At 43.8% G+C, this 27784-nt stretch overlaps 3 protein-coding genes across 3 annotated transcripts; all 3 read right to left on the reverse strand.

The window, feature by feature from the left end:
- Nucleotides 1–1843: 1843 nt before the first annotated feature.
- On the reverse strand, nucleotides 1844–18327 carry MKKS (MKKS centrosomal shuttling protein). The gene is made up of 4 exons (XM_056567864.1): nucleotides 17325–18327; nucleotides 11678–11853; nucleotides 6194–6304; nucleotides 1844–2832 (listed from the first exon to the last, which is right to left on the reverse strand). Exons 1-4 carry the CDS (start codon nucleotides 18313–18315, stop codon nucleotides 2398–2400), a joined length of 1713 nt encoding a protein of 570 aa, XP_056423839.1. The 5' UTR covers nucleotides 18316–18327; the 3' UTR covers nucleotides 1844–2397.
- A 31-nt stretch (nucleotides 18328–18358) lies between these two features.
- LOC130362817 (uncharacterized) lies at nucleotides 18359–18648 on the reverse strand. Its single transcript, XM_056567870.1, is given in 1 exon segment — nucleotides 18359–18648. A coding segment is annotated over 1 exon segment (153 nt). The 3' UTR covers nucleotides 18359–18495.
- Nucleotides 18359–26703, reverse strand: LOC130362816 (uncharacterized). The gene is made up of 3 exons (XM_056567869.1): nucleotides 26548–26703; nucleotides 20969–21188; nucleotides 18359–18691 (listed from the first exon to the last, which is right to left on the reverse strand). The coding sequence occupies exons 1-2, from the start codon at nucleotides 26652–26654 to the stop codon at nucleotides 20990–20992; spliced, it is 306 nt and encodes a 101-aa protein (XP_056423844.1). The 5' UTR covers nucleotides 26655–26703; the 3' UTR covers nucleotides 18359–18691; nucleotides 20969–20989.
- Between the last annotated feature and the right edge of the window lie 1081 nt (nucleotides 26704–27784).

The raw sequence follows: 27784 nt of genomic DNA on the forward strand, positions 1-27784 counted from the left end.
CGGCTGTCCGGGCATGCTGGGAGTTTTGTTTTGCAACAGCTGGAGGCACCCTGGTGGGGAAACACTGGCCTATTACCTGGTGACAGAAGCTAATATCTGTCCGGGCATGCTGGGAGTTGTCGTTTTGCAACAGCTGGAGGCACCCTGGTTGGGAAACACTGTGTTCGCTAGTAGTACACACATACACACATTGGACATCTTCCTTTACTTCTCTAGCCCACCACTAGAGCACAGCACATCACATGCAGTACTCAGGGAATTCTGCGCAAAGAACGAACATGTTCTTTCTTTGCGGTGAACAATTTCAGTGTTATGCTATGACATATTGCAGAAATAATCAGACCAACATTGTGCTGGTGGATGGTAGTACACTACTATACATGACATATGTAGGCAGAAGGGTTTACACAAGGTGTGATGTGAGCAGAAATTAAATAAAAAGCAGCAGCAAAAACAGAGTTAATTTCTTCTACAAACAGCACCATACCTGTCCTCAGGTCGTGTGTTGGTATTAAAACTTGGCTCCATTCACTTCAACAGACTGAGCTGCAATACCACACGCAACCTAAGCATAGATGTGATGCCATTTTTTGGGGGGAAAAAATTGCTTCATTTTTTTTCTTCCTGAATTACCCCCTTTTAAAGAAAAATTGTCACCCTGATCACCCACACTAAACCCAATACACTGGGACCAGGAGTTCACAGAGGAGTTACTAAATTCTGTCCAGTGGTTCTTGTGATATGGGCTCCAGAATATCTCTTTCTATATTCACTTAATTGTGTGCAGGATGCGGGGCCCCCCTGGCTGGCCGCCCCTGCCTCTGTCCGTATCCTTCTACTACTGGTCCCTCAATTTGAATAATCACCGGTCACCGCTCCGTAACTGGAGCACATGTGCCGACTCGGCTAATCTAGCAGTGCGCACGTGCTCCAGCTACAGAGCGGAGCACACACGTGACTGGCGACGTCACTTCACTAGGATGGGGAGTCGCAGAAGGTGATTATGCAAATTGAGGGGACAGCAATAGTCCATGTCAGGGACTGTCCAGAGCAGGAGCAAATCCCCATAGCAAACCTGTCCTGCTCCCGACAGTTCCTGACACAGACAGAGGTGTCGGCAGAGAGCACGATGGTCAGACAGAAAAGAACAGCTGATAAGTACTGGAAGATTTTTTAATAGAAGTAATTTACAAATATAACTTTTTTTTTCAAATGATAACGCCTTAACAATCAGGTACTTATACTGCATATAAGGGGTTATGCAGTGGCTGGGGAGGGGGGGGCGGTTCAAAAGTATGGCCCTACTTCCGAATCTCTCCCCCAGCTGCTGCATAACCTCTTTACGGTCTACAGTACAGTATTCTGTGCAGATTTGATGCGCAGGATTTCAAGCTTTGTTCAGTCATTCTGTTTACATTAAAATCTGCAGCAGAAAATCCTGCTCATCAATTCTGCGCAGGATCCTGTGTGTGAATAGACCCTTAAGTTTAAAAGGTTGTCAAATTGAATTAAATCTTACTGCAGTTTAGCACTTACAATAAATAACTAACTAAATACATTGATCACTCAATAGTCCTCACCACTGGCTCTTCTTACAGGGCTGCATTGCAGCAGCCAATCACTGGCTTTAGAAGTCGTGTGCCCTATATGGCTAAAGCAAGTAGTTGGCAGCAGGTGTGATGAGAGTTTTCTGGCACAACATCCCTGCAGCCCTGGACTAGAGCAGCTACATAGGACAAGGTGAGAACAAAAGGGTGAGAACAAAAGGGGTGAGAACAAAAGGGGTGAGAATAAAACACAACCTTTAGGCTTGTAAGTATATACAAAAGCATTATTGACCACCTTTTACAACAGTGCACCATTTATTACACAAATAAATATATAAATCAGAACAAGTTTGAAGGGAGCCAACAAAAATGATAAGGGTGAGCCAAACTGCAATGAGAAGGAAGAAAATAGAACATCTATTTCAGCGGTCTTCAAACTGTGGCCCTCCAGCTGTTTCAAAACTACAACTCCCAGCATGCCCGGACAGCCAACGGCTGTCCGGGCATGCTGGGAATTGTAGTTTTGCAACATCTGGAGGGCCACAGTTTGAAGACCACTGATCTATTTAGTCTTCAGAAGAATTGTTTAGGGACACCATGGGGGAAATTTGGAAAAGTTGCTGAGTTGCCCATAGCAACCAATCAGATCGAGTCTTTCATTTTTATAAAGCTCGCTGAAAAATTAAAGAAGCGATCTGGGCAACTCAGCAACATTTCCTCTGGACATATTTTGCTAAATCTCCCCCATGTGTACAAATATATAACTTTAAAAAAAAAATTGGACATATTCTGGTACAAAGGCATTGAAAAGTATGGAAAAGGAGTTGAAATTTTAAGTGTTTTTGTTGAATCAGTTTTCATCTTTAACAACGTACACCAGATCCATGATCAGACTAGCTGTGTCAACAGCCACCCTTATAGCATTACATTTTGCAGTGAAGCTATCTAAAATCAGAGTCTCTTTGGTTGGTAACAACGGAGAGATTTGTGTGTGATTTCGGGGACTGAACGGCTGATATGGGCTCCCAAATACAGTCCATGTAAGACCCTCTCTCTTCTGGAAAAGCTGACAGCCACACATATGTAAAGTTTCTGTATCTCCGCCGACTTCAGGAAGTACAGACCAAAAGTGACCGTCCTGTAAGTCAGTAAGAATTTCCCCGCCATCGTGTTCCAAGCACCGTGCCGTGGCCTCTAATGAGGAGCAGAAGCAGCCAGCCACCAGACTGTACTCCGATGATGAACATCTCAGTTCCTCAAGATGGCTGCTTTGAATCATTAAACTCTGTAAAAGATAATAATGAATTTACATCACACACATACAATACACAATAATAAATATTAACACTTCATGTCCATTTTAAACAATCCCAACTTGTTAGGCTTCTCTCACACTACTGTTTCGTTCCTGCATTTTGAGGTCATGAAAAAAAAAAAAAAGACAAAATAACTGAACATAATGGATGTTAAAGGGGTACTCCAGCGCTAAGACATCTTATCCCCTATCCAAAGGATAGGGGATAAGATGCCTGATTGCGGGGGTCCCACCGCTGGGGACCCCCATGATCTTGCATGCAGCACCCCAGTTAGAATCAGTCCCCAGAGCGTGTTCGCTCCGGGTCTGATTACTGTCGATCACAGGGACGGAGCATTGTGATGTCACGGCGCCGCCCCCTCAATGCAACGCTCCGGGGACTGATTCTAACAGGGGGCTGCGTGCAAGATCACGGGTGTTCCCATCAGCGGGACCCCCACAATCAGGCATCTTATCCCCTATCCTTTGGATAGGGGATAAGATGTCTTAGCACCGGAGTACCCCTTTAACGGACGACCAATGTCTGTTCTTTTAATGGACGTTCTGTCAAAATAATGGACATGTTCCATCCGTTATAACCCGTTATTTCATCCGTCATGCACAGTTATAGTCCGTTATTTTATGTCAGTTTTACCCCCTTATGGTTGTGATACTGTACTGAGCATGCTCAGTAGCAATAATGGAAGGTGAAAATAACGGGCGCCAACGGATGTTGTTTGTGAACATCCGTCAGCCATAGACTTCAATGTAAAATTTTTAACATCTGTTATTCCACCATTATTTTTTGGACGGGACAAAAGTTAGTGCATGCACCGTTATTTGCACTGTCAAAAATAACGGACGCTAAAGGATAGTCGAAAAATCCCATTGACATGAATGGGATTTTTTGATGGCCGTTTTCTGGACTTTCTGACAGGAGTTCATGATGGGTGGGAATTTTTACAGGAACATAAAAGTAGTGTGAAAGGGGACTTAAAGGGGTACTCCACTGGAAAAAAATTTTTTTTAAATCAACTGGTGCCAGAAAGTTAAACAGATTCGTAAATTTCTTCTATTAAAAAATCTTAATCCTTCCAATACTTATCAGCTGCTATGATCCACAAGAAGCTCTTTTCTTTTTGAATTTCCTTTCTGCCTGACCACAGTGCTCTCTGCTGACACCTCTGTCCATTTTAGGAACTGTCCAGTGTAGGAGTAAATCCCCATAGAAAACCTCTCCTGCTCTGGACAGTTCCTATAATGGACAGAGGTGTCAGCAGAGAGCACTGTGGTCAGGCAGAAAGGAAATTCCAAAAGAAAAGAACTTCCTGTGGATCATAACAGAAGCTGATAAGTATTGGAAGGATTAAGATGTTTCAATAGAAGTAATTTACAAATCTGTTTAACTTTCTGGCACCAGTTGATTTAAAAAAATAAAAAGTTTTCCAGTGGAGTACCCCTTTAACCCCTTAATGACCAAGCCCATTTTCACCTTAAGGACCAGGCCAATTTTATTTTTGCGTTTTCGTTTTATCCTCCTCGCCTTCTAAAATCCGTAACTCTTTTATATTTCCATTGCGTCACCAATTGTACTTTGTAAGTAAACCCCTCATTTTACCATAAAATGTACGGCGAACCCCCCCAAAAATTTTTTTAGGGAGGAAATTTAAATGAGAACCAAAATTTTGCACATTTTGGAAGGTTTTGTTTTCACACTATACACTTTACGGTAAAAATGACATGTGTTCTTTATTCTGTGGGTCAATACGATTAAAATGATACCCATGGCTAGATACTTTTATATTTTTGTACCACTTAAAAAAAAAATATATAAAAAACTTTTTGTACAAAATCAGTAATCTAAAATCGCCCTATTTTGACCACCTATAACTTTTTCATTTTTCCATATAAAGGGCGGTATGAGGGCTCATTTTTTGCGCCGTCATCTGTACTTTTTTTAGATACCACATTTGCATATATAAAACTTTTAGATCATTTTTTATAGATTTTTTTTAAATAAAATGTGACAGAAAGCAGCATTTTTGGACTTTTTTTTATTTTTTCACGTTTACGCCATTCACCGTAGTACGGGATCATTAACATTATATTTTGATAGTTCGGACATTTACGCATGCGGCGATACCAAAAATGTTTATTAAAAAAATTATTTTACGCTTTTTGGGGGTAAAATGGGAAAAACTGACAATTTTTATTGGGGGGAGGGGATTTTTCACTTTTTTTAAACATTTTTCTACTTTTTTTTTTACACTTTTTATGTCCCCATAGGGGGACTATCTATAGCAATCCTTTGATTGCTAATACTGTGTAGTGCTATGCATTGGAAACAGCACTGCTCAGCATTATCGGTGATCTTCTGCTCTGGTCTGCTCGATCGCAGACCAGAGCAGAAGACCCCGGGAGATGGCCGGAGCCAGGTGAGGGGACCTCCGGCCGCCATGCTGGATGATCGGATCGCTGCAGCAGCGCTGCGGGCGATCCGATCATCCAATGAAAGTACAAAGTGTATTGATCACGGCATCTGAGGGGTTAATGGCGGACATCAGTGCGATCGCGGATGTCGGCCATTACGGGCGGGTCCCCGGCTGCTGCTAGCAGCCGGAACCTGCCGTGTATGACGCGAGCACCCTTCCGATGCTCTCGATCATACACAGGATTTAAATGTACGTCCTGGTGCGGGAAGTCCCGCCAAACCAGGACGTACATTTACATCCGTGGTCGTTAAGGGGTTAAAAGGGTTAGTTGATAAAGTGTTTACCCCCTATTTTCAGATGTAATCTGCGGGAACACCTAAATGTTCAACTTTGCTGCAGCGCAACCACAGAAGGAATGAAATATTGCAGTGTCCATTAAAATTTAAAGGGGTACTCCGCTGCTCAGCGTTTAGGACAATGCTGGAGCCGGCGCCGGGAGCTTGTGATGTCATAGCCCCGCCCCCTCATGACATCACGCCCCCTCATTGCAAGTCTATGGGAGGGGGCGTGACGGCTGTAGACTTACACTGAGGGGGCGAGGCGTGACGTCATGAGGGGGTGGGGCTATGACGTCATGAGGGGGTGGGGCTATGACATCATGCGCTCCCGGTGCCGGCTCCAGCGTTCGGAACAGTTTGTTCAAAACGCTGAGCAGCGGAGTACCCCTTTAAAAGGTTTGTCTGTGTAATGTAGGACTAAACAACCCCTTCAGCTACTACATTATGTATGGCTGTCACGTGACCTCCCGCTGTCAAAAAGGCAAGCTGAGATTAAACTGCAGTAGGCTCTGAAATATGTAATAGTAGATAAAGCTGTGCTATGGTAAATACATTTTATCCTGCACATAAATAATCATCTACCTTATAACGGATGTAAGCAGCTATATGTGCTTCAGTACAGCCACCGCCAAGCAGGAGACAGGGTTCCTTCAGAAGATGATTTAAAGTGTGTTCAGCTGTCTGACATGTCCGCTGCAAAAGAAAAGATTAAAGTCAAAATTATGAAAGACATTGTACTGTGCCCACCCAATAAAAGTAAATGCCTAATCTAAGCGCCTTCCCATGAAACTCTACATTGTGGCCTACATCTGCAAGTCCCAGGTTTCAGAAAGGCTGCTACCCCTACATAAAATCGTCTACATGCCCACAGTGGCGTTGTGCCCTTAGTGGAACACCAGCTGGTAAGCACAACTATCATGCATGGCTCGCCCTGCACCCTGAGCTATTGATTGCAAGAGGTCTTGGCCCCAGGCTGGTGATCGCAGGGGGTCTCAGCACTGTTACCCTGAATTATCTTAAATTTTTGACAAGTTAGTGTAACATGTCAAAATTCTATTTTAAAGGGGTATTCCAGGTAAAAACGTTTTATATTATATATATATATATATATATATATATATATATATATCTCAACTGGCTCCAGAGAGTTAATCAGATTTGTAAATTACTTCTATTAAAAAATCTTAATCCTTCCAATAATTATCAGCTGCTGAAGTTGACTTGTTCTTTTCTCTCTGGCAACAGTCCTCTCCGCTGACATCTCTGCTTGTCTCGAAAACTGCACAGAGTAGAAGAGGTTTGCTCTGGGGATTTGCTTTGGACAGTTCCCGAGATACGTGTCATCAGAGAGCAGTTAGACAGAAAAGAACAACTCAACTTCAGCAGCTAAAAAGTACTGAAAGGATTAAGATTTTTTTAATAGAAGTAATTTACAAATTACTTTGTTTAACTTTCTAGAGCCAGTTGATATATTTAAAAAAAAAAATTTTCCTGAAAAAAAAAAACCCTTTAACCCCTTAAGGACTCAGGACGTTTGAGTACGTCCTGTCAAATCCCGGCCCCCCGCCGCTAGCCGGAGGGGAGCCGGTGCCCGATGCCTGCTGAAATCGTTCAGCAGGCATCGGGGCATATCGCCCAGGGGGGTCATTATGCCCCCCCATGTCGGCGATGGCCGCAGATCGCTGGACAATTCAGTCCAGCGATCTGCGGCAGATTCCGGGTCAATCGGGTCTCCAGTGACGCGGTGACCCGGAATTACAGGCTGTTCGGGGCCGTCGGAGACGGCCCCGAACAGCCAGAGCCTGCAGGGGTGAGGTGGCACTGGTGCCACCTCACGATCGCCCTGATTCGTCGGCCGGATTACCGGCTGACCAATCAGGGCGCCTGCTGCGGGTGTCACTCCCGCAACCCGCTCCGCCCCTCTTCCGGAGGACGTGAGCGGGACGTGCACCCCGGGTGCTGGGGACCCCGATCCCCGGCGTCAATGTTGGGATCGGGGCCCCAGGAGCGACGGCCGCGGCGGAGACGACGAGGGACTGACCTGTGCGGCTGGATCGTTGGAGGTGAGTGACAGCCTCCTGCTGTTGCTTAGCAACAGCTCCCAGCATGCAAAAAGGGCATGCTGGGAGCTGTAGTTATGCAACAGCAGGAGGCAGACCACCACAACTCCCAGCATGCCCTTATGGGCATGCTGGGACTTGTAGTTTTGCAACAGCTGGAGGCACATTTTTTCTATGGAAAAGTGTACCTTCAGCTGTTGTGTAACTACAACTCCCAGCTTGCACCAACAGCTAAAGTGCATGCTGGGAGTTGTAGTAGTGCATCTGCTGGTTGCATAACTACAACTCCCAGCATGCCCTTTGGCTGTCGGTGACTGCTGGGAGTTGTAGTTTTGCAACAGCTGAAGGCACACGGAGTTATGTAGCAAACCAGTGTGTCTCCAGCTGTTGCATAACTACAGTCCCCAGCATCCCCAGCCAAAGTAGTATGCCTCCAGCTGTTGCATAACTACAAGACCCAGCATGCCCTTCCGCTGTCTGTACATGCTGGGGGTTGTAGCTTTTGCAACAGCTGAAGGCACACTGGTTGCAAAACACTGAGTTTGTTACCAAACTCTGTGTTTCACAACCAGTGTGCCTCCAGCTGTTGCAAAACTACAACTCCCAGCATGCACTGATAGACCGTACATGCTGGGAGTTGTAGTTTTGCAACAGCTGGATGTCCCCCCCCCCAATGTGAACGTACAGGGTACACTCACATGGGCAGAGGATTACAGTAAGTATCCGGCTGCAAGTTTGAGCTGCGGCAAATTTTCTGTCGCAGCTCAAACTGCCAGCGAGAAACTATTGTGAACCCCCGCCCGTGCGACTGTACCCTAAAAACACTACACTACACTAACACACAATAAAAAGTAAAAAAACACTACGTATACACATACCCCTATACAACCCCCCTCCCCTCCCCAATAAAAATGAAAAACGTCTGGTACGCCACTGTTTCCAAAACGGAGCCTCCAGCGGTTGCAAAACTACAACTCCCAGCATGCACTGATAGACCGTACATGCTGGGAGTTGTAGTTTTGCACGTTCCCCCCCCCAATGTGAACGTACAGGGTACACTCACATGGGCGGAGGATTACAGTAAGTATCCGGCTGCAAGTTTGAGCTGCGGCTCAAACTGCCAGCGTGAAACTACTGTGAACCCCCGCCCATGTGACTGTACCCTAAAAACACTACACTACCACACAATAAAATAAAAAGTAAAAATCACTGCAAATACACATACCCCTACACAGCCCCCCTCCCCAATAAAAATGAAAAACGTCTGGTACGCCACTGTTTCCAAAACGGAGCCTCCAGCTGTTGCAAAACAACTACTCCCAGTATTGCCAGATAGCCACTGACTGTCCAGGCATGCTGGGAGTTTCACAACAGCTGGAGGCACCCTGTTTGGGAATCACTGGCGTAGAATACCCCTATATCCTCCCCTATGCAAGTCCCTAATTTAGGCCTCAAATGCGCATGGCGCTCTCACTTTGGAGCCCTGTCGTATTTCAAGGCAACAGTTTAGGGTCACATATGGGGTATCGCCGTACTCGGGAGAAATTGTGTTACAAATTTTGGGGGGTATTTTCTGCTTTTACCCTTTTTAAAAATGTAAAATTTTTGGGAAAAGAGGCATTTTAGGTAAAAAAAAAATTATTTTTTTACATATGCAAAAGTCGTGAAACACCTGTGGGGTATTAAGGTTCACTTAACCCCTTGTTACGTTCCCCGAGGGGTCTAGTTTCCAAAATGGTATGCCATGTTTTTTTTTTTTTGCTGTCCTGGCACCATAGGGGCTTCCTAAATGCGGCATGCCCCCAGAGCAAAATTTGCAAAAAGCCAAATGTGACTCCTTCTCTTCTGAGACCTGTAGTGCGCCAGCAGAGCACTTTTCACCCCCATATGGGGCGATTTCTGAATCGGGAGAAATTGGGCTTCAAATTTTGGGGGGGTATTTTCTGCTTTAACCCTTTGTAAAAATGTAAATTTTTTGGGAAACCAAGCATTTTAGGTAAATTTTTTTTTTTTTTTTACATATGCAAAAGTTGTGAAACCCCTGTGGGGTATTAAGGTTCACTTTACCCCTTGTTACGTTCCCCAAGGGGTCTAGTTTCCAAAATGGTATGCCATCTGGGGTTTTTTGCTGTCCTGGCACCATAGGGGCTTCCTAAATGCGGCATGCCCCCAGAGCAAAATTTCCTTCAAAAAAGCCAAATGTGACTCCTCCTCTTCTGAGACCTGTAGTGCGCCAGCAGAGCACTTTTCACCTCCATATGGGGTGTTTTCTTAATCGGGAGAAATTGGGCTTCAAATTTTGGGGGGTATTTTCTGCTATTACCCTTTTTAAAAATGTAAAACTTTTGGGAAACCAAGCATTTTAGGGAATTTTTTTTTTTTACGTATGCAAAAGTTGTGAATCACCTGTGGGGTATTAAGGTTTACTTTACCCCTTGTTATGTTCCCCGAGGGGTCTAGTTTCCAAAATGGTATGCCATGTGTTTTTTTTTGCTGTTCTGGCACCATAGGGGCTTCCTAAATGTGACATGCCCCCCAAAAACCATTTGTCGCTCCTTCCCTTCTGAGCCCTCTACTGCGCCCGCCGAACACTTTACATAGACATATGAGGTATGTGCTTACTCGAGAGAAATTGGGTTTCAAATACAAGTAAAAATGTTCTCCTTTTTACCCCTTGCAAAAATTCAAAAATTGGGTCTACAAGAACATGCGAGTGTAAAAAATGAAGATTGTGAATTTTCTCCTTCACTTTGCTGCTATTCCTGTGAAACACCTAAAGGGTTAAAACGCTGACTGAATGTCATTTTGAATACTTTGGGGGTGCAGTTTTTATAATGGGGTCATTTATAGGGTATTTCTAATATGAAGACCCTTCAAATCCACTGAACTGGTCCCTGAAAAAAAGCGAGTTTCAAAATTTTGTGAAAAATTGGAAAATTGCTGCTGAATTTTGAAGCCCTCTGGTGTCTTCCAAAAGTAAAAACTCATCAATTTTATGATGCAAATATAAAGTAGACATATTGTATATGTGAATAAAAAAAAAAATTATTTTGAATATCCATTTTCCTTACAAGCAGAGAGCTTCAAAGTTAGAAAAATGCAAAATTTTCAAATTTTTCATAAAATTTTGGGATTTTTCACCAAGAAAGGATGCAAGTTACCACAAAATTTTACCACTAAGTTAAAGTAGAATATGTCACGAAAAAACAATCTCGGAATCAGAATGATAACTAAAAGCATTCCAGAGTTATTAATGTTTAAAGTGACAGTGGTCAGAATTGCAAAAAATGGCTGAGTCCTTAAGGTGAAAAAGGGCTCAGTCCTTAAGGGGTTAATGACAGTAAAAAAAATAATAAAAAAAAGCAGCCTTTATTATGAATCTATACAGAAAAAAAAAAAAACACATTAATTGTTAACGATGAGAATGCATAATTTCACTTTTGCACTCCGTGCCAAAACGCAGAGCTGATCAGTCTTTGCTGTGCGTGCATATACCAGTGTTTCCTAACCAGGGTGCCTCCAGCTGTTGCAAAACTACAACTCCCAGCATGCCCGGACAGCCGTTGGCTGTCTGGGCATGCTGGGAGTTGTAGTTTTGCAACAGCTTGAGGCTCCCTGGTTGGGAAACACTGGCATATACAGATGATAGATGATAGGTTACATAGATGGATCTATAGTCAATAAAAAAAACAAATCTCTCAATCAATGAAAATGTCTAGAGATGAGCGAACTTACAGTAAATTCGATTCGTCACGAACTTCTCGGCTCGGCAGTTGATGACTTTAGACTGCGTAAATTAGTTCAGCCTTCAGGTGCTCCGGTGGGCTGGAAAAGGTGGCTACATTCCTAGGAAAGAGTCTCCTAGGACTGTATCCACCTTTTCCAGCCCACCGGAGCACCTGAAAGCTGAACTAATTTATGCAGGATAAGTCATCAACTGCCGAGCCGAGAAGTTCGTGACGAATCAAATTTACTGTAAGTTCGCTCATCTCTAATGTCTACGTACCGTAAGCTCTTTTAAGGAGGTCTCATTCCGGTTACAGAGCACAATACTGCACACAGCAGTGTTATAGGGCTGAAGATGCAGGAAGTGCTTATTCCCAAAGGAAACCTTACTGATCTGCTTGAGGTGGCCATAAGAAGCCTTAGAAACTGAACAAAGAGAAGCTATAGGCCGTGCACCTGTGATAAAAGGGGAAAAGGCAATAAAAAAAACAATACAGAAAATAATATACAAAACAAGATTATTGGAATTTTTAGTATGTATTTGTTCTAATTCTATCACCTCCACATACCTAATATACCTCGGCACATACTAATACTTCTTCGCTATCAGTATATTAGGTAATAGGTTACGCTCGTGTTCCGTCAATGCTCTATGGTGACAGGTGACCATTGGTGGCATTACTTGTCATTTTTCATATCAGTTTTGCCCCTTAGACTCATGGGTGATGTAGTGTTGTACTGTCGTTAGGCCATGTTCCCACATGGCGGTAAACACATGCAGCTGAATCCACCCCCCCCCCCCCCCCACGCGTTCACCAATAGCAACATTCGTGTCTTTACCGGCATGTGGAATCATGGCCTTAGGGCTTATGCACACAACAGCTTTATGGTTTCATTGTACACAGTATTGGTCACCAAAACCAGGTGTGAATCCAAATCTTTCCATTACAGGTGACCAAAATAAGTTACCAATCAGATCGCTTCTTTCATTTTTATAAAGGCCTCTGAAAATGAAAGAAGTGATCTGATTGGGCGACTGCACCACTCTACATGTAGACAGGTTTTGATAAATCTTCCCCACTCACTAGTATAGTCCCTATAGGGACTTAGGGGGAGATTTATCAAAACCTGTCCAGAGGAAAAGTTGCTGAGTTGCCCATAGCAACCAATCAGATCGCTTCTTTCATTTTTAACAAGGTCTTTGCAAAATGAAAGAAGCGATCTGATTGGTTGCTATGGGCAACTGGGCAACTTTTCCTCTGGACAGGTTTTGATAAATCTCTCCCTTATAGGTTAAAGGATAAAAAAATTTTTTTATATATATATATATCAACTGGCTCCAGAAAGTTTAACAGATTTGTAAATGACTTCTGTTAAAAAAAAAAATCTTAATCCTTTCAGTACTTATGAGCTGCTGAAGTTGAGTTGTTCTTTTCTGTCTAAGTGCTCTCTGATGACACGTGTCTCGGGAACCGTCCAGAGTAGAAGCAAATCCCCATAGCAAACCTCTTCTACTCTGTGCAGTTCCCGAGACAAGCAGAGATGTCAGCAGAGAGCACTGTTGCCAGACAGAAAACAACAACTCAACTTCAGCAGCTGATAATTATTGGAAGGATTACATTTTTTTAATAGAAGTCATTTACAAATGTTTATTAACAGGACTAAAAAATGCAAGGTAAACATATACAAATGCCTGAATATAGTGACTAGTTGAATACATTTGGATAATCCAAGTCAATGGGGCAACAGGCAGTACACAGCTGTATCAGTTAAAGGGGTACTCCAGTGAAAAACTAGTTTTTTTCCCCCCTTCTATTTAAAAATCTTAACCCTCCCAGTACTTATGAGCTGCTGTATACTACAGAGGAAGTTCTTTTCTTTTTACATTTATTTTCTGTCTGACCACAGTGCCCTCTGCTGACACCTGTCTGTCCATTTCAGGAACTGTCAAGAGCAGGAGAAAATCCCCATAGCAAACCTATCCTGCTCTTGACAGTTCCTGACATGGACAGAGGTGTCAGCAGAGAGCACTGTGGTCAGACTGAGAAGAAACTCAAAAAGAAAAGAACTCTTCCTCTATAGTAAACAGCAGCTGATAAGTACTAGAAGGATTAAGATTTTTTAAACAGAAGTAATTTACAAATCTGTTTAATGTTCTGGCACCAGTCGATTTAAAAAAATAAAATGTTTTTCACCGGAGTACCCCTTTAACAGGATGCAGGCATATACCAGAAAATGTATATTGAAAATGTGATTATTCCCCCCAATATGGTCTTTTACAGTGTTTAAAGTGCTCACTAGAGATGGGCGAACTTACAGTAAATTCTATTCGTCACGAACTTCTCGGCTCGGCAGTTGATGACTTATCCTGCATAAATGAGTTCAGCTTTCAGGTGCTCCTGTGGGCTGGAAAAGGTGGATACAGTCCTAGGAAACTCTTTCCTAGGACTGTATCCACCTTTTCCAGACCACCGGAGCACCTGAAAGCTGAACTCATTTACGCAGGCTAAAGTCATCAACTGCCGAGCCGAGAAGTTCGTGACGAATCGAATTTACTGTAAATTCGCTCATCTCTAGTGCTCACTAGCAGGGAATGGCAGAACAAACAAGACACTCACTCCTCTGCTTGCTCCTGGATCCAGTCACCGCTGCACCGTTAATAGGCCACTGCAGTCAATCACACCGGCTTCAGATGTCACGTCAAGTGATTGGCTGCAGTGGTCCAGGCACAGTGTATGACCTTGTTTCCCAACCAGGGTGCCTCCAGCTGTTGCAAAACTACAACTCCCAGCATGCCCGGACAGCCTTTGGCTGTCCGGGCATGCTGGGAGTTGTAGTTTTGCAACAGCTGGAGGCACCCTGGTTGGGAAACACTGGTGTATGGTGTTATATTGGCAAGGAGTAAAGTGTTTTTTTTTTTGTTTTTTTTTGTCCTGTCCTTCCCTGTTAGCAGGCAAAAGAAAAACTCCTTTATAATCTATCTATATATTCAGTGATCATCAAATTGTGGCCCTCCAGCTGTTGCAAAACTACAACATCCAGCATACCAGGACAGCTAACAATTTTACTCATCTTTCTACCTATCTAATCTCTAGCGCTAAGTGGACTATGGAGTGCCAGAGGCAAAAGCCAGGTGCTGCAAACTACCTGTGGCTGTACTCCGTTTCCCGTTCTGTACACCATAGACTTCTACAGAATAAGGTACTGGATATGAGGCGTTGTTCTATCCAGTGGTATAGGGTCTCCACTGATGCGGTGAACTGTCCCACTGAAATAAATAGGATCAGTTTCCCTTGCTGTACTACTGCGCTGGAGGAAACCTATGCCAGACCACCGATCATATGTGAACAAGACCTTATACATGCATTCCTGCTCAGTACTCAAGTAGTTCACCTCTCATTAACACAGGGACTCATTATATCAATTTTACCATATTAGAATGTATCTGGTGCAGCCACTTGATCTTCTAGTTTTTGTTTGGTTAAGACTAGAGATGAGCGAACTTACAGTAAATTCGATTTGTCACAAACTTCTCGGCTCGGCAGTTGATGACTTATCCTGCGTAAATTAGTTCAGCCTTAGGGTGCTCCGGTGGGCTGGAGAAGGTGGATACAGTCCTAGGAAAGAGTCTCCTAGGACTGTATCCACCTTTTCCAGCCCATCGGAGCACCGGAAAGCTGAACTAATTTATGCAGGAAAAGACATCAACTGCCAAGCCGAGAAGTTCGTGACGAATCGAATTTACTGTAAGTTAGCTCATCTCTAGTTAAGACCTAATCAAAAGGGTTGTTTAGCTTAAAGGAGTACTCTAGTGCAGAGTATTCCTGCCCGGGCTGCAAAATAAATGAAAATGAACCATCACTCACCTCCCTGGGTTCCCGCGGAGCGCCACTACAGCTGATCGGTCCTCTGGTCCATCTCCTTCATACTTCCGGGTGTAACGAAGCGTCACATGGTGCTGAGCCTATCGGCGGCCGAGGCTGAACATCGCGGCCGCCGGCGATAGGCTGAGCACCATGTGACGCTTCGTTACACCCGGAAGTATGAAGGAGATGGACCAGAGGACCGATCAGCTGTAGTGGCGCTCCGCGGGAACCCAGGGAGGTGAGTGATGGTTCATTTTCATTTATTTTGCAGCCCGGGCAGGAATACTCTGCACTAGAGTACTCCTTTAACTCCTGGAAAACTTTTTTTTTTTTTTTTTTTACCAACTGGTGCCAGAAAGTTAAACAGGTTTGTAAATCACTTCTATTAAAAAAATCTTAATCCTTCCAGTACTTTTTAGGAGCTGTATACTAAAGAGAAACCCAAAAAAGAAATGCATTTCCTCTGATCATGACCACAGTGCTCTCTGCTGACCTCTGCTGTCCATAGCAGCATATGTTTGTTATGGGGATTTTCTCCTACTCTGGACAGTTCCTAAAATGGACAGCAGAGAGCATTTCATTTTTGGATTTATCTTTAGTATACAGCCCCTAAAAAGTACTGGAAGGATTAAGATTTTTTAATAGAAGTGATTTACAAATCTGTAACTTTCTGGCACCAGTTAATTATAAAAAAAAAAAAAAAAAGGTTTCCACGGGAGTGCCCCCTTTAAAAGGAGTGCTCTGGGATATGAAAACGTACCCCATATCCTTAGGGGTAAGTTTCAGATCGCGGGGGGTCCGATCACTGGGGCCCCCCGCGATCTCCTGTACGGGGCCCTGGCAGTCAGCGGCAGGGGGGCATGTCTGACCACAGCATGACGCGGCGGCCGACACACCCACCTCAATACATCTCTATGGGAGAGCCGGAGCGCTGCATTCAGCAGTCCGTACGGAAGATCGCGTGGGCCCCTTCGGATAGGGGATACGTTTTCATATCCTGGAGTACTCCTTTAAAGGAGTGTAGCACAATTTTTTTTTTATCCCATTGCATTGTGCCTGGGATACAAAAAGTAAAAAATAATAAAAATAAAAAATAAACCTTTAACTCACCATCCACAGCTCCCCCATTGCACCATTATAGATCTTCAGTCCCCCAGTCTTCTTCCTACTTCTATGTGCACAGATCGGCATTTTGTGATCAGCGTATTGCTGCCGCTGCGATGTTCCGCCTCTGCCAGTGATAGGCTGAGCACAGTGTCATGTAATGAGCCTGGGTCCTTCCTTCTCCTTGCTGCCTGGGCTCCTTACATGACACTGCGCTCAGCCTATGACCAGCCGAGGTGGGACTATGCTGCGGCTGGCGATACGCTGATTACAGTGTGACGATCCATGCACACTGAAGCAGTAAGAAGACCGGGACCAGGGGGCCAAAGACCTATTGGGCGCAATGGGGGGAGCGGCAGAAGGGGAGTTAACGTTTTTTTCTTTTTTTTTACCAAATTTCTCCTGTAAGGAAATGAAAGTGTCTGAGACCTACGTTTATCATATATGCCGTTAAAAGCCCCCCACTTTACCCATCAAATGTATCCACTTGCCTAGAGGAGACAATAGTGGTATTTTGCCTTCAATTTTAGGGGGCATGAATCAACATACCTTTTCCACTGCATAGAAAAAAAAAAAAAAAAGTGTTTCTGACTAGGCTTTCCTTTAAAGAGGAATTTTTTTGCCACCTATAGAAATACATTTTTGGCACTTCTAGAAAGCATGGGGGAGGGGCTGATCACATACCTTCTTAGGACACGTTAATACGATTGGATTTTGTTTCAAACCCCTTTGAAATGAAATCAATGGGGTCTGCGGCGGAGAATCTGATGCTGAAAATCAGCTGCGGATAGCCCACTGCAGGTTTAAAAAGAAATCCGTTCATGTGAACGAGCCCTTACAGTATGTCAATGCCTCCCCCCTCATTCATTGAATCAGTCAGAGGATCTAAAATGCTATGTGATTAGCCCAAGCCAATAATAAGGCATGGCAAGTCAGAAGAACACAGATTATTATTACCTGTCATTTGACTTAAAGGTTCCATAAGGGCTGCTCCTAATCTGTCCAAAGCTAGGATGTCGTGTTCCTTTAGATACAGTTTCAGTGATGGATGGATAACTTTTTGACACAGAAGTATTTGCACCTGATCATCCACTATCTGTTTCCCTAAAGCAATCAACTGATCCAAGATGACTTTTTCTGGATCTACACCAGCCTTAACTTCCACCGTGCCATCTCCTGTATCACTGAATTCTCCGCACAGAGACACTGAGAACAAAGCTAACGTAATGTTGGGTGAGGGTAGTCCAGAAAAAGGCATTAGTCGGCTCCAACCGCAGGCTGGCATTTCAGTAAGCACGCCAGGAACAAAGGCAGAGTCCATTACACTAGGTCCTTCAACAGCCACAGTCAGAGTTCTTCCTAAAAGAGGATTGGGATTAGACTCATTGGGGACTTTGTAGAGAAAAGCCTTTACAATGAGCAGGCTCACATACTCTACTTCTTTCACGGTCATCATGCACGCTGGCTTACTACATAGCACGGACCGCGTTAGATCAAGAAGAGATTTGCTGTGGGTAAAATCTACACTCATTTTGCAAGCACAATCCTCTGACTTTAAGTAACTCAAACACATGTCCAATAGACTCTTGTTAATTCTAATCGTTGTGTGGACCGATACAGGTAAACGGAGGCATCTGTCTATCAAGGTGCAGCAAAGGATTGCTGCAAAGAGTCCACAATCATTGAAGGTAGATATATGATTACGGATGGAGGCAACTAGTAAGTGTAACGCAGGGTGGGTGAGAGACAATCCACTAAGTAAGGCAGCGGATTGTGAGGTTGTAGTAACGCACCCCCCACTACCATTATGAATCTGCTTGAGTCTTCCAAATGGACCATAGGAAGAGGTCACTATCATCCCAATTACATTCAGTGGGTCCTTGAGTGACGCACTAGTTACGGGCCCAGATACACAACTTGATGGCTTTTTCTGCTCGACTCTTTCCATTCGAATTTTGCTAAATTTCTATTCCTCAAGAAAATAAATCAGGTTAAGATTTAAAAATCATATAATTTATTACGTTTACACCAACAAGTGGGGGAACGTGTAACATTACAAATGTATGCTGTACTCATAGAGTCTTAACATTGGTGAATTGTGATTTATCCGGTGACACGGTCAGGGGACTCAATTGCTGCTTTTAGAATCTTTGAGAGCCATAGTTTCTCTAGCAGAACTCTTTGCCACCCTCTGAATAAAATAGGTCCCAAAGTGGACGCCTAGAAATGCTATCCCAGCAACCCAGAACCAGTTCTTCCTCAAAAATTATTTCTGTTTCATGGCTCCTTGACTTCCAGATGAAGAAGAGTAGGTTCAAAACAATCTGGTGGGAAAAAAAAAATTATTCAAAAAAGTCAATATTTTCTTAAATTTAACCTGAAATGCTGAGACAATGGTGACTTGTGTGTGAAGACAAAGAAAAGTATTGTACATACAATATACCTGGAACGTGGAGGTCAGGATAAGAGAAACAAAGTAGAGAAGTTCTGTAACATGCACGTTTAAGAAAACAACTTACCGTATATACTCGAGTATAGGCAGAGTTTTTCAGCATGATTTTTCGTGCTGAAAACGCCCCCCTCGACTTATACTCGAGTGAACTCTCCGCCTGTCAATCCCTTTCAGTGGTCTTCAACCTGTGGACCTCCAGATGTTGCAAAACTACAACTCCCAGCATGCTGAGAGTTGTAGTTTTGAAACATCTGGAGGTCCGCAGGTTGAAGACCACTGCGGCCTTCGTCATCATCCAGACCCCCCTTTAGTTTTCTACTCGCCTCCCCTCGAGGGGAAGGAAGGGTGAGCTGGTCCGGGCCATCTATGCTGCAGGGACCGTCCGGTGCGGAGGGTTAGTCGTTCTGGGCTGTCCATTTTCACCGGGAGGCCCTCTTCTCCGGCCTCGGCCTAGTGACATTGCCTTGACGACGATGCACAGGGACGTCTGTGCGCAGATGTCCCTGCGCATGAACGTCCCTGTGCATCGTCGTCAAGGCAACGTCACTAGGCCGAGGCCGGAGAAGAGGGCCTCCCGGTGAAAATGGACAGCCCAGAACGACTAACCCTCCCGACCGGACGGTCCCTGCAGCATAGATGGCCCGGACTAGCTCACCCTTCCTTCTCACCGAGGGGAGGCGAGTAGAAAACTAAAGGGGGGTCTGGATGATGACGGAGGCCGCAGTGGTCTTCAAGGTGCGGACCTCCAGATGTTTCAAAATTACAACTCTGAGCATGCTGGGAGTTGTAGTTTTGCAACATCTGGAGGTCCGCAGGTTGAAGACCACTAATGAAGATATTGACAGGCGGTGATGATGAAGGGGGCTGATGATGACGAGGGGGATGATGACAGGGTGATGATGATGGGGGTCTGGATGATGACATGGGGGGGGTGATGATTTATTTCCCACCCTAGGCTTATAGTCGAGTCAATAACTTTTCCTGGGTTTTTGGGGTGAAATTAGGGGCCTCGGCTTAAATTCGGCTCGGCTTATACTCGAGTATATACAGTAGCTTGGTGTGCTGTGTTATTTTCATAACTCCCATTCATTCTTATGAAAATTAGAACAGAAGAAGAGCCTGCTTGGCTACTTCTATAATCCTGACCATCTCTATTTGCTGCATTTAGATGGCTATTCTATCTTACCCATGGGTGCCTGAAATGGGAATTTCCCTATAGGGTATGGTTCACGTGGCGAAAATTAGCTAAATATCCGCCTGGAAATCACAGGTGAACATTCCATTAATTTGCATGTTGGACCCGCTTGGAAATGCGCCCTCTCCATAGACAGCAATGCATTTACTAGCGGAATCCTCACGTTTAACCATACAAACTAGGTAGGTTCTGTAAAACGACCTGGTATACTTATTACCTCCTAGAATATAAAAATAACAATGTGAACACCAGTTGACCATTACTAGTGAAAAGAAGGTGCTTAAAATATAACTTTCAATAATGACTCTCTAAAACTCAAGAAATAAAACTGTACTCACGAGTGCTGAGAGTATGTAATGTACAAGAAACAATAAATCTGCTAAAATAGCAACCATTTGAAGTCTCAGAATACCGGAGTGCTCTATATATGCAAAGGCACCTCATGGTTCAAAGAAGTTACCTCTAATAGACAACTGCAACTCCCTAACTAATGGAATCCTCAAAAACAATAAACATGTTCATTGTTTCTGCAGATGAAATTGGAATTTCTGTCTCAGGAAAATCTGCTGTGTGCACGGTGCAGCAAACAATGGGACTGCAGCGGCATTGTCGAGCTGAATATTTCTGTGGAATTCAGCTGTGTGAACATAGGCCTTACTTTAGCTTATAAAGGGAGTACCAATTATAATGTCCACAATGCCCTAACAGGGGATATAGGCTTTTAGGACACGAGACATCACACTTCCATAATCAGTCTTTGACATAAAACTTATCATTAGAAATCTGGAGGCCTACAGAGATACAGTAAGGCCCCAAGCTCCTCAAAGGGTGCCAATATTATGGCAATGTACAATATGGAGTCATAATATGGCCTTGAGCATGACCCCTTACTGTAGATTTTGGCATGATCTGTAATAACTATTAGAAGTACACATTGATGCAATGAACACCTACCTAAAGAACCACATCACACCACTATTTGTCTTTTGTATCCATATCTTTGCGGGAAAGGAACTGAAAAATGAGCGGTAAACGGCCTTTACCCTCAGGATGAAAGACTGGGCTTGACTGCATGTTATACCAGCCCCAGTGTATCACTCCAATACTTGGTACCATAATTATCAAAACTTTGTAGCTCTTCCAGATTGATCCTAGTCCCATCATTGACATCAATCTACACAAAAAAAAAAAAAACAAACAAGAAAAATAATGCTATAAGATAGAAAACACAGAAGGGACTGGAGAAATAGGTGTATGTAGGCGCAATAAAGAGCTCAGAGCTGTGTGACAGCGGACTTTATATGGGAGGGCTTGTCGTTTATATTGGTGCCATCTTGGGATGTCCACCCCTTGCAATCTTTTTAATTTTTTTTTCTTTAAATGTCGTTTGAAAGGCAGGTCAAATGACAAAATAGATCTTGGTGCTTTTGGTTCTGTTTTTCTGAGGTTTTTGTTTTTTTCATCTAAGGTGTATTGGGAGTGGGAATGGGGTGTTTGTACTGATTCATGCAAAAAAATAAAAATACACTTTACAGAGTTGGTGGAACCCAATGGAGTTGGTGGTTTATTCTGACTTTTGTCATAAGTGTATTGGTTTCTTTAGGTCGCCACATTTTTTATCTCTATTGACAAAGGAGAGATTTATACAGAAGGGCAAACTGCTCAGAGCCAGACTATGTTCACACTACAATTTGTTTATGTTTATTGTTCACTTTTGTTTTGTTTTTTGTTTTACTCTTAAAAAGAATAAAAACGTATATGTTAAAAGTAATATGTCAGCTGCAGAAACCAATGCCTAGCTCTTTTCCAATAAAAGAAAAATGTACCTTTCCTGGGGCTGATGGGGGCTTCCAAATTCACAAAAGCACCTGTCAAGGAGGCAGAACAGTGCTGCTCAGGAGCCACAGCCTGGCACGCCTCCTCACTTGCCCTCAGCCCCTCTTAGATTAGGCATGTCCCGATACCACTTTTTTAAAACCAGAGTACGAGTACCGATACTTTTTCTTAAGTACTTGCCGATACCAATTACCGATTTTTTTCAATGTTATGTGACAGGGTTTTATTTTTTCCCTTAAGGGTACGTTCACACAAGCGGATCCACAGCATATTTTACGCTGCAAATCCGCCGCTGAAGGACTGCTATGTGGTGCCTTTAGATGTATCTGCTTGAAGTGGCAATACGCGATGTGCGAGTCGCAGCGTGCATGCGTAGCGTATTCGCACATTGCGGTCGCTCTCGGTCTAGCTCATGGAGCAGGGGGAGCAGCCGCGATGTGTGCGAGTACACCACACATGCCCGGCGACGCGCACATCGCTTCAGTGTGTCTGCTCGTAGAGGTGCATTGCCGCTTCGAGCAGGCACATCTAAAGGCAGCATGTAGTGGTCCTTCAGTGGCAGATCCGCAGCGTAAAATACGTTGTGGATCCGCCCGTGTGAACGTACCCTTAATAGGAAAAAAAGGTTTTTATTTTTTACGAAAGAGAAAGGGTTTTTTATATTGAAAAAATTATTTTTTTATTTTATTTAAACTTTTTTAGAATAGGAAGGGGTTGCTTCGCATCTCTTCTTTTTTTCTTCATTTTTTTAGTCCCCATAGGGGACTATTACAGGCAATCTGTAGATTGCATACACTGATCAATGAAATGCCATAGCATAGCAGTGATCAGTGTTATCGGTGCTCCTTTTCTACTGCCTGCCATGGCTGGCAGCAGTAAAGGAGCGACGATCGGACGCACAGAGCAGGGTAAGGGACCTCCGACCGTCCTCATAGCTGATCGGGACACCGCGATTACAGCATCCCTGAGCTAACCGGCAGTACATCTCAGGACTTTTAGACACCAAGATCAACTTTGATCATGGCATCTAAAGGGTTAATGCGGGTCCCAGCTATGATGTGCGCTAGGCTGCTGAGCACACTGCATAGCTCGGGAGCTGAAAGTGCAGGCGGCTTACCGCACCTGCTGGGGCTCCCGCCGGCAGGTATTGGATTAGGTATCGGGGACATTTGCACGAGTACAAGTACTCGTGCAAATGTCCAGTATCGGTCCCGATACCATTAGTACCATTTTCCCATTTTTTAAATAAAATAGTGTAATAAAGAATAAAAATAATCATATGTGGTCTCACTGTAGCATAAATGTCCGAACTATTAAAATATAAGGTTAGCTAAACCGCACGGTCGATGGCGTACACGTAAAAAAAAACAAATTGTGCATTTTTGGTCATTTCATATACCATAAAAATATTTATAAAAAGATCAAAATGTCACATCAAAACAAAAATGGTACCAATAAAAACTAGAGACGACGGCGCAAAAAATTAGCCCTCATATAGCTCCATATACGGAAAAATAAAAAAGTTATAGGGGTCAGAAGATGCCAATTTGAAACATACAAATTTTGGTGCATGTAGTTTATAATTTTTTTTTAAGTATTAAAATAAACTAAAATCCATATAAATTGGGTATCCCTGTAACCCTATGGACATACAGAAAAGGGCACTGCATAGAAATGGGAGCCCCCAAAAGTTACAAAATGGCTTTTTTCTTTAAATTTCACCCCACAAAATATATATATTTTTTGTTTCGCCGCAGATTATATTATAAAATAAGTTAAGGGAAGGAGGAAGAAACAAAAATGTAAAAAACAAAATTTGCTGCATCCTTAAAGGGGTACTCCGTCCCTAGACATCTTATCCCCTATCCAAAGGATAGTGGATAAGATGTCAGATCGCCGCGGTCCCGCTGCTGGGGACCCTGGGGATCGCTGCTGCGGCACCCCGCCATCATTACTGCACAGAGTGAGTTCGCTCTGTGCGTAATGATGGGCGATACAGGGGACGGAGCAGCGTGACTTCATGGCTCCGCCCCTCGTGACATCACGGCCTGCCCCCTCAATACAAGTCTATGGGAGGAGGCTTGGCGGTCGTCATGCCCCCGCCATAGACTTGCATTAAGGGGGCGGACCGTGAGGTCACGAGGGGCGGAGCCATGATGTCACGCTGCCCCATCCCCTGTATCGCCTGTCATTACGCACAGAGCGAACTCGCTCTGTGCAGTAATGATAGCGGGGTGCCGCAGTGGGGATCCCGGGGCTCCCCAGCAGTGGGACCCCGGCGATCTGACATCTTATCCACTATCCTTTGGATAGGGGAGAAGATATCTAGGGGCGGAGTACCCCTTTAAGATGAAAATGAGCTGAGTCCTTAAGGGGTTAAACAAAGTACATTAGAAAGATTTTTTTATTTACCCTAAGGCGTGCGTGCAAAAGCTAGTTTTAATGAGAGTTCCCAATTTATTTTTTAAAGGCCTTTTAAAAAATTAAAGCAGGGATCTGATTGGTTACTATGGGCAACTGGTCAATTTTTTTTCTCTGCACAGGTTTGATAATTCTTCCCATGTCTTCATTACAATAAGTTTAAAGTGTTAAAGGGTACCTTTCAAAAAAAAAAAAAAAAAAAAAAAAAAATATTGGATAGATTAATGTATGCAGAATAACTTTGCAATAGCATTTTATAAAAAACAAAATATGCTTCTTTCTATTTACTTTTTAATCCCTGCCAGGAAGCAGTGCTGAGCTTGTCTGTGTCCCGGCTGCAGTCTGAGATTTAGGACTCCAGCATGAGTCTGAAATTATATTTTATATATATATATATATATATATATATATATATATATATATATATATAAAAAGGCTTGCGGCCAGGACTGGTAGGGAAGTGGAAAATTAAATAGAAAGAAGCATATTTTTTAATAACATGCTATTGGAAAGTTATTCTGCATACATTAATCTATAATATATCAAAAGTTTTTTTTTTTTTTATGAAAGGTACCCTCTAATATCAGAGGATGGACGACGGCGGGATGAAGTTAAACTAATGGTGCAATCCCGTTGATAGAGACGAGCGTCGAAGTTTACGCGATCAGACGGACTGCCGAAAGACCCATTTGGAGGAGTACTGCACCCGAAGACAACTTATCCCCTATATGCAGAATTGAGGATAAGTGTTTGATCGCGGGGGTCTGACTGCTGGGACCCGGAACAGCCGCGGCTCTGCATGGCTAATGCTTGTGTCGTCTACCTCGCTAAGAGGTCGACAGACACACCCCCTCCGTTCAGCTCTATGGGAGAGGAGGGGATGCACAAACGCTGCATCTCCGCCTCTCCCATAGAGATACATGGAGGGGACGTGTCACCCGCAGCATCCAAGCGCTCGGACCCCCCTGATCAGACATTTATACCCTATCCTAGTGCTGGGTGATATACCGGTTCATACCGAATACCGCTATGTTTTTCCTGCACAATATGAATTTTTCCTATACCGCAATACCGGTAGGGCCCCTTCCACCTCAAACGAATTATCAGCCGCAGCGGCTGTCCCCACATCAGGGAACTGATCATATGTTCTCCCCGTCCTCCTGTGAGACGTTGGCGCTATAAATTAATGAGATGCCGGCTGCCGGCACTTTAAATGGTTAAAACCCCTTAGCGCAAATGTTTATTAACTATCATATGCGTGTCCCCAGATACGGGTGAGCGCGCATCATACCCGGTGGGTCCTGGTTGCTATAAGCAACAAGGACCAACGCTAATGCCAGACATCGCCGATCGGGCTGATGTTCGGCATTAACTCTTTAGACGCGGCCATCAAAGTTGATCTCCGCGTCTAAAAGTGAAAGTAAAATCATCTCGGCTGCTCAGTCGGGCTGATCGGGACCATTGTGATAAAATCGCTATGTCCCAATCAGCTAGGACGCAGCAGGAGGGTGGCTTACCTGCCTCCTGCACGTCCGATCGGCGATTGATCGCTCACAGCCTGAAATACCGTGGAACAGCCATAACGTACAAAAATACCGTGATATGCATTTTTGGTCATACCGCCCAGCACTACCCTATCCTGCAAAAGTCTATGGGACTTTTGGGATAAGACGTTAGGCAGTCCGTCTGATTACATCATTTTTGGCGCCATCGTCTGCTTTACCCTTATTCTGCCGTGCGGCTTTAACTCTTTCATTTTTGTATGGCGAAAAAAAAAGGAAAAAGTATAAGCTAATCCATCAGGCCACTTCCGTACGTAGACAACACTACAATCTGTAGTATGTATTGTCATACCGGTCAGGCTTCACCGACGCGGCGTTGGTTTAACCACTTATACACGATCCGTGAAAATAACGTAACTAATATCGGTGACCTCTGCAAAGTGTATTAAACTAACAGATCGTTCTGCCCATACAATAGGATTGCACAAGGAATCAATGGGGCAGCTTCACCTTAGACTCTGCTGGGTGTTGTAGTTCTACTACAGGTATAAAAGATACAGCAGGCTGCAGGTTTTATCAGCATATGCCAGTGTTTCCCAACCAGGGTGCCTGCAGCTGTTGCAAAACTACAACTCCCAGCATGCCCGGACAGCCTTCGGCTGTCCGGGCATGCTGGGAGATGTAGTTTTGCAACAGCTGGAGGCACTCTGGGTGGAAAATACTGTCATATACAGCACACGTGCAGTCAGCTGGAAGGTCCAGGCTCACCCTTACCTGCACTGTTCACTGCAGCCGGCTATGTCGCATAAATTAAGGAAGAAGCGACAACCGGCGCTGAGGTCACCTTCTCTTCCAGGAGCGGTGATGACGCCACCGGCCATCAGCCAATAGCAGCGCGCCTTACTTAAGAGTTGTATGAAACGCGAGCGCTGATTGGTTGTTATGAAACCGATTACGTAAAGAGAGATAGAAAACGAGGGGGAAAGTGACCGGTAGAGCGAGAGGGAAAGACTACAACAACATGGCCGCCTTATGTGTTGTGTAATCCTTCAGCCTGTATCCGTGCTTTCACTCTAGCTCGAATAAATACATGCTTGCTTTTACAAATGTTGTGATTTCTTTATGTCTTTTACTCATGAAAGTATTTGGGCAGCTGTTTTACCCATGCCAATACAAAAGATGGCCAACATTTGAGGACTGCTGTTAGTGCATGGTTGTGGGTGCCCTCACACCTACAGCTTTATTTATTTTGTATTATGTTTAAGTTAAAGGGGTACGCCACTTTAGGAAAACGTTTGTTGATGGGGGTTCGTGTCTGGTCGTGGGGTGTCTGACCTGTGGGATCCCCCCGCGATTCCCTAAATAGGTGCTGTCCCTCACAGTTGTGTTCAAGGATCTGCTGCTTCCCCTTCCTTGAGCACTGCGGCCCCCACCTTCCGAAACGCACTCGCGCCGAACAGCGGTTACGTCCCAACTCAGCCGCTGATTGGCAGGGCGAGCCGTTACTGCTATCCAAGGGGTTATCTAGAAATTGAAAAAACAGCTAATTTCTTCAAAAAACAGCGCCACACCTGTCCTCAGGTTGTGTGTGGTATTATAACTTGGTTCCTTGGTTCCCTTTGGGGACATAAAAAGTGTAAAAGTAAAAAAAAAGTAGTTTTTTTTTTATCTGAAAAAGCCCCTCCCCCAATAAAAATGTTAATCGACCCATTTTCCCCATTTACCCCCAAAAAGCATAATTATCCAAACTATCAGAATATAACATATATATTTCTGTACAATGAATGGTGTAAACGTAGAAACCAAAATACTAAATTGCTGTGTTTTGGTCACATCACATTCCAAAAAAATAAAAATAAATAAATTGCGATCAAATATTCAGATATACGCAAAAGTGGTACAAACAAAAACTGCAGATCACAGTGCAAAAAATGAGCGCTCATATAGCCCTGTCTACAGAAAAAAGGTATAAGTGGTCAATTTTTAACATATTTATTTTGTGGAATTTTTT

Source organism: Hyla sarda, chromosome 3 (assembly GCF_029499605.1).
Source record: "Hyla sarda isolate aHylSar1 chromosome 3, aHylSar1.hap1, whole genome shotgun sequence".
In the NCBI taxonomy this organism is placed as follows: Eukaryota; Metazoa; Chordata; class Amphibia; order Anura; family Hylidae; genus Hyla; species Hyla sarda.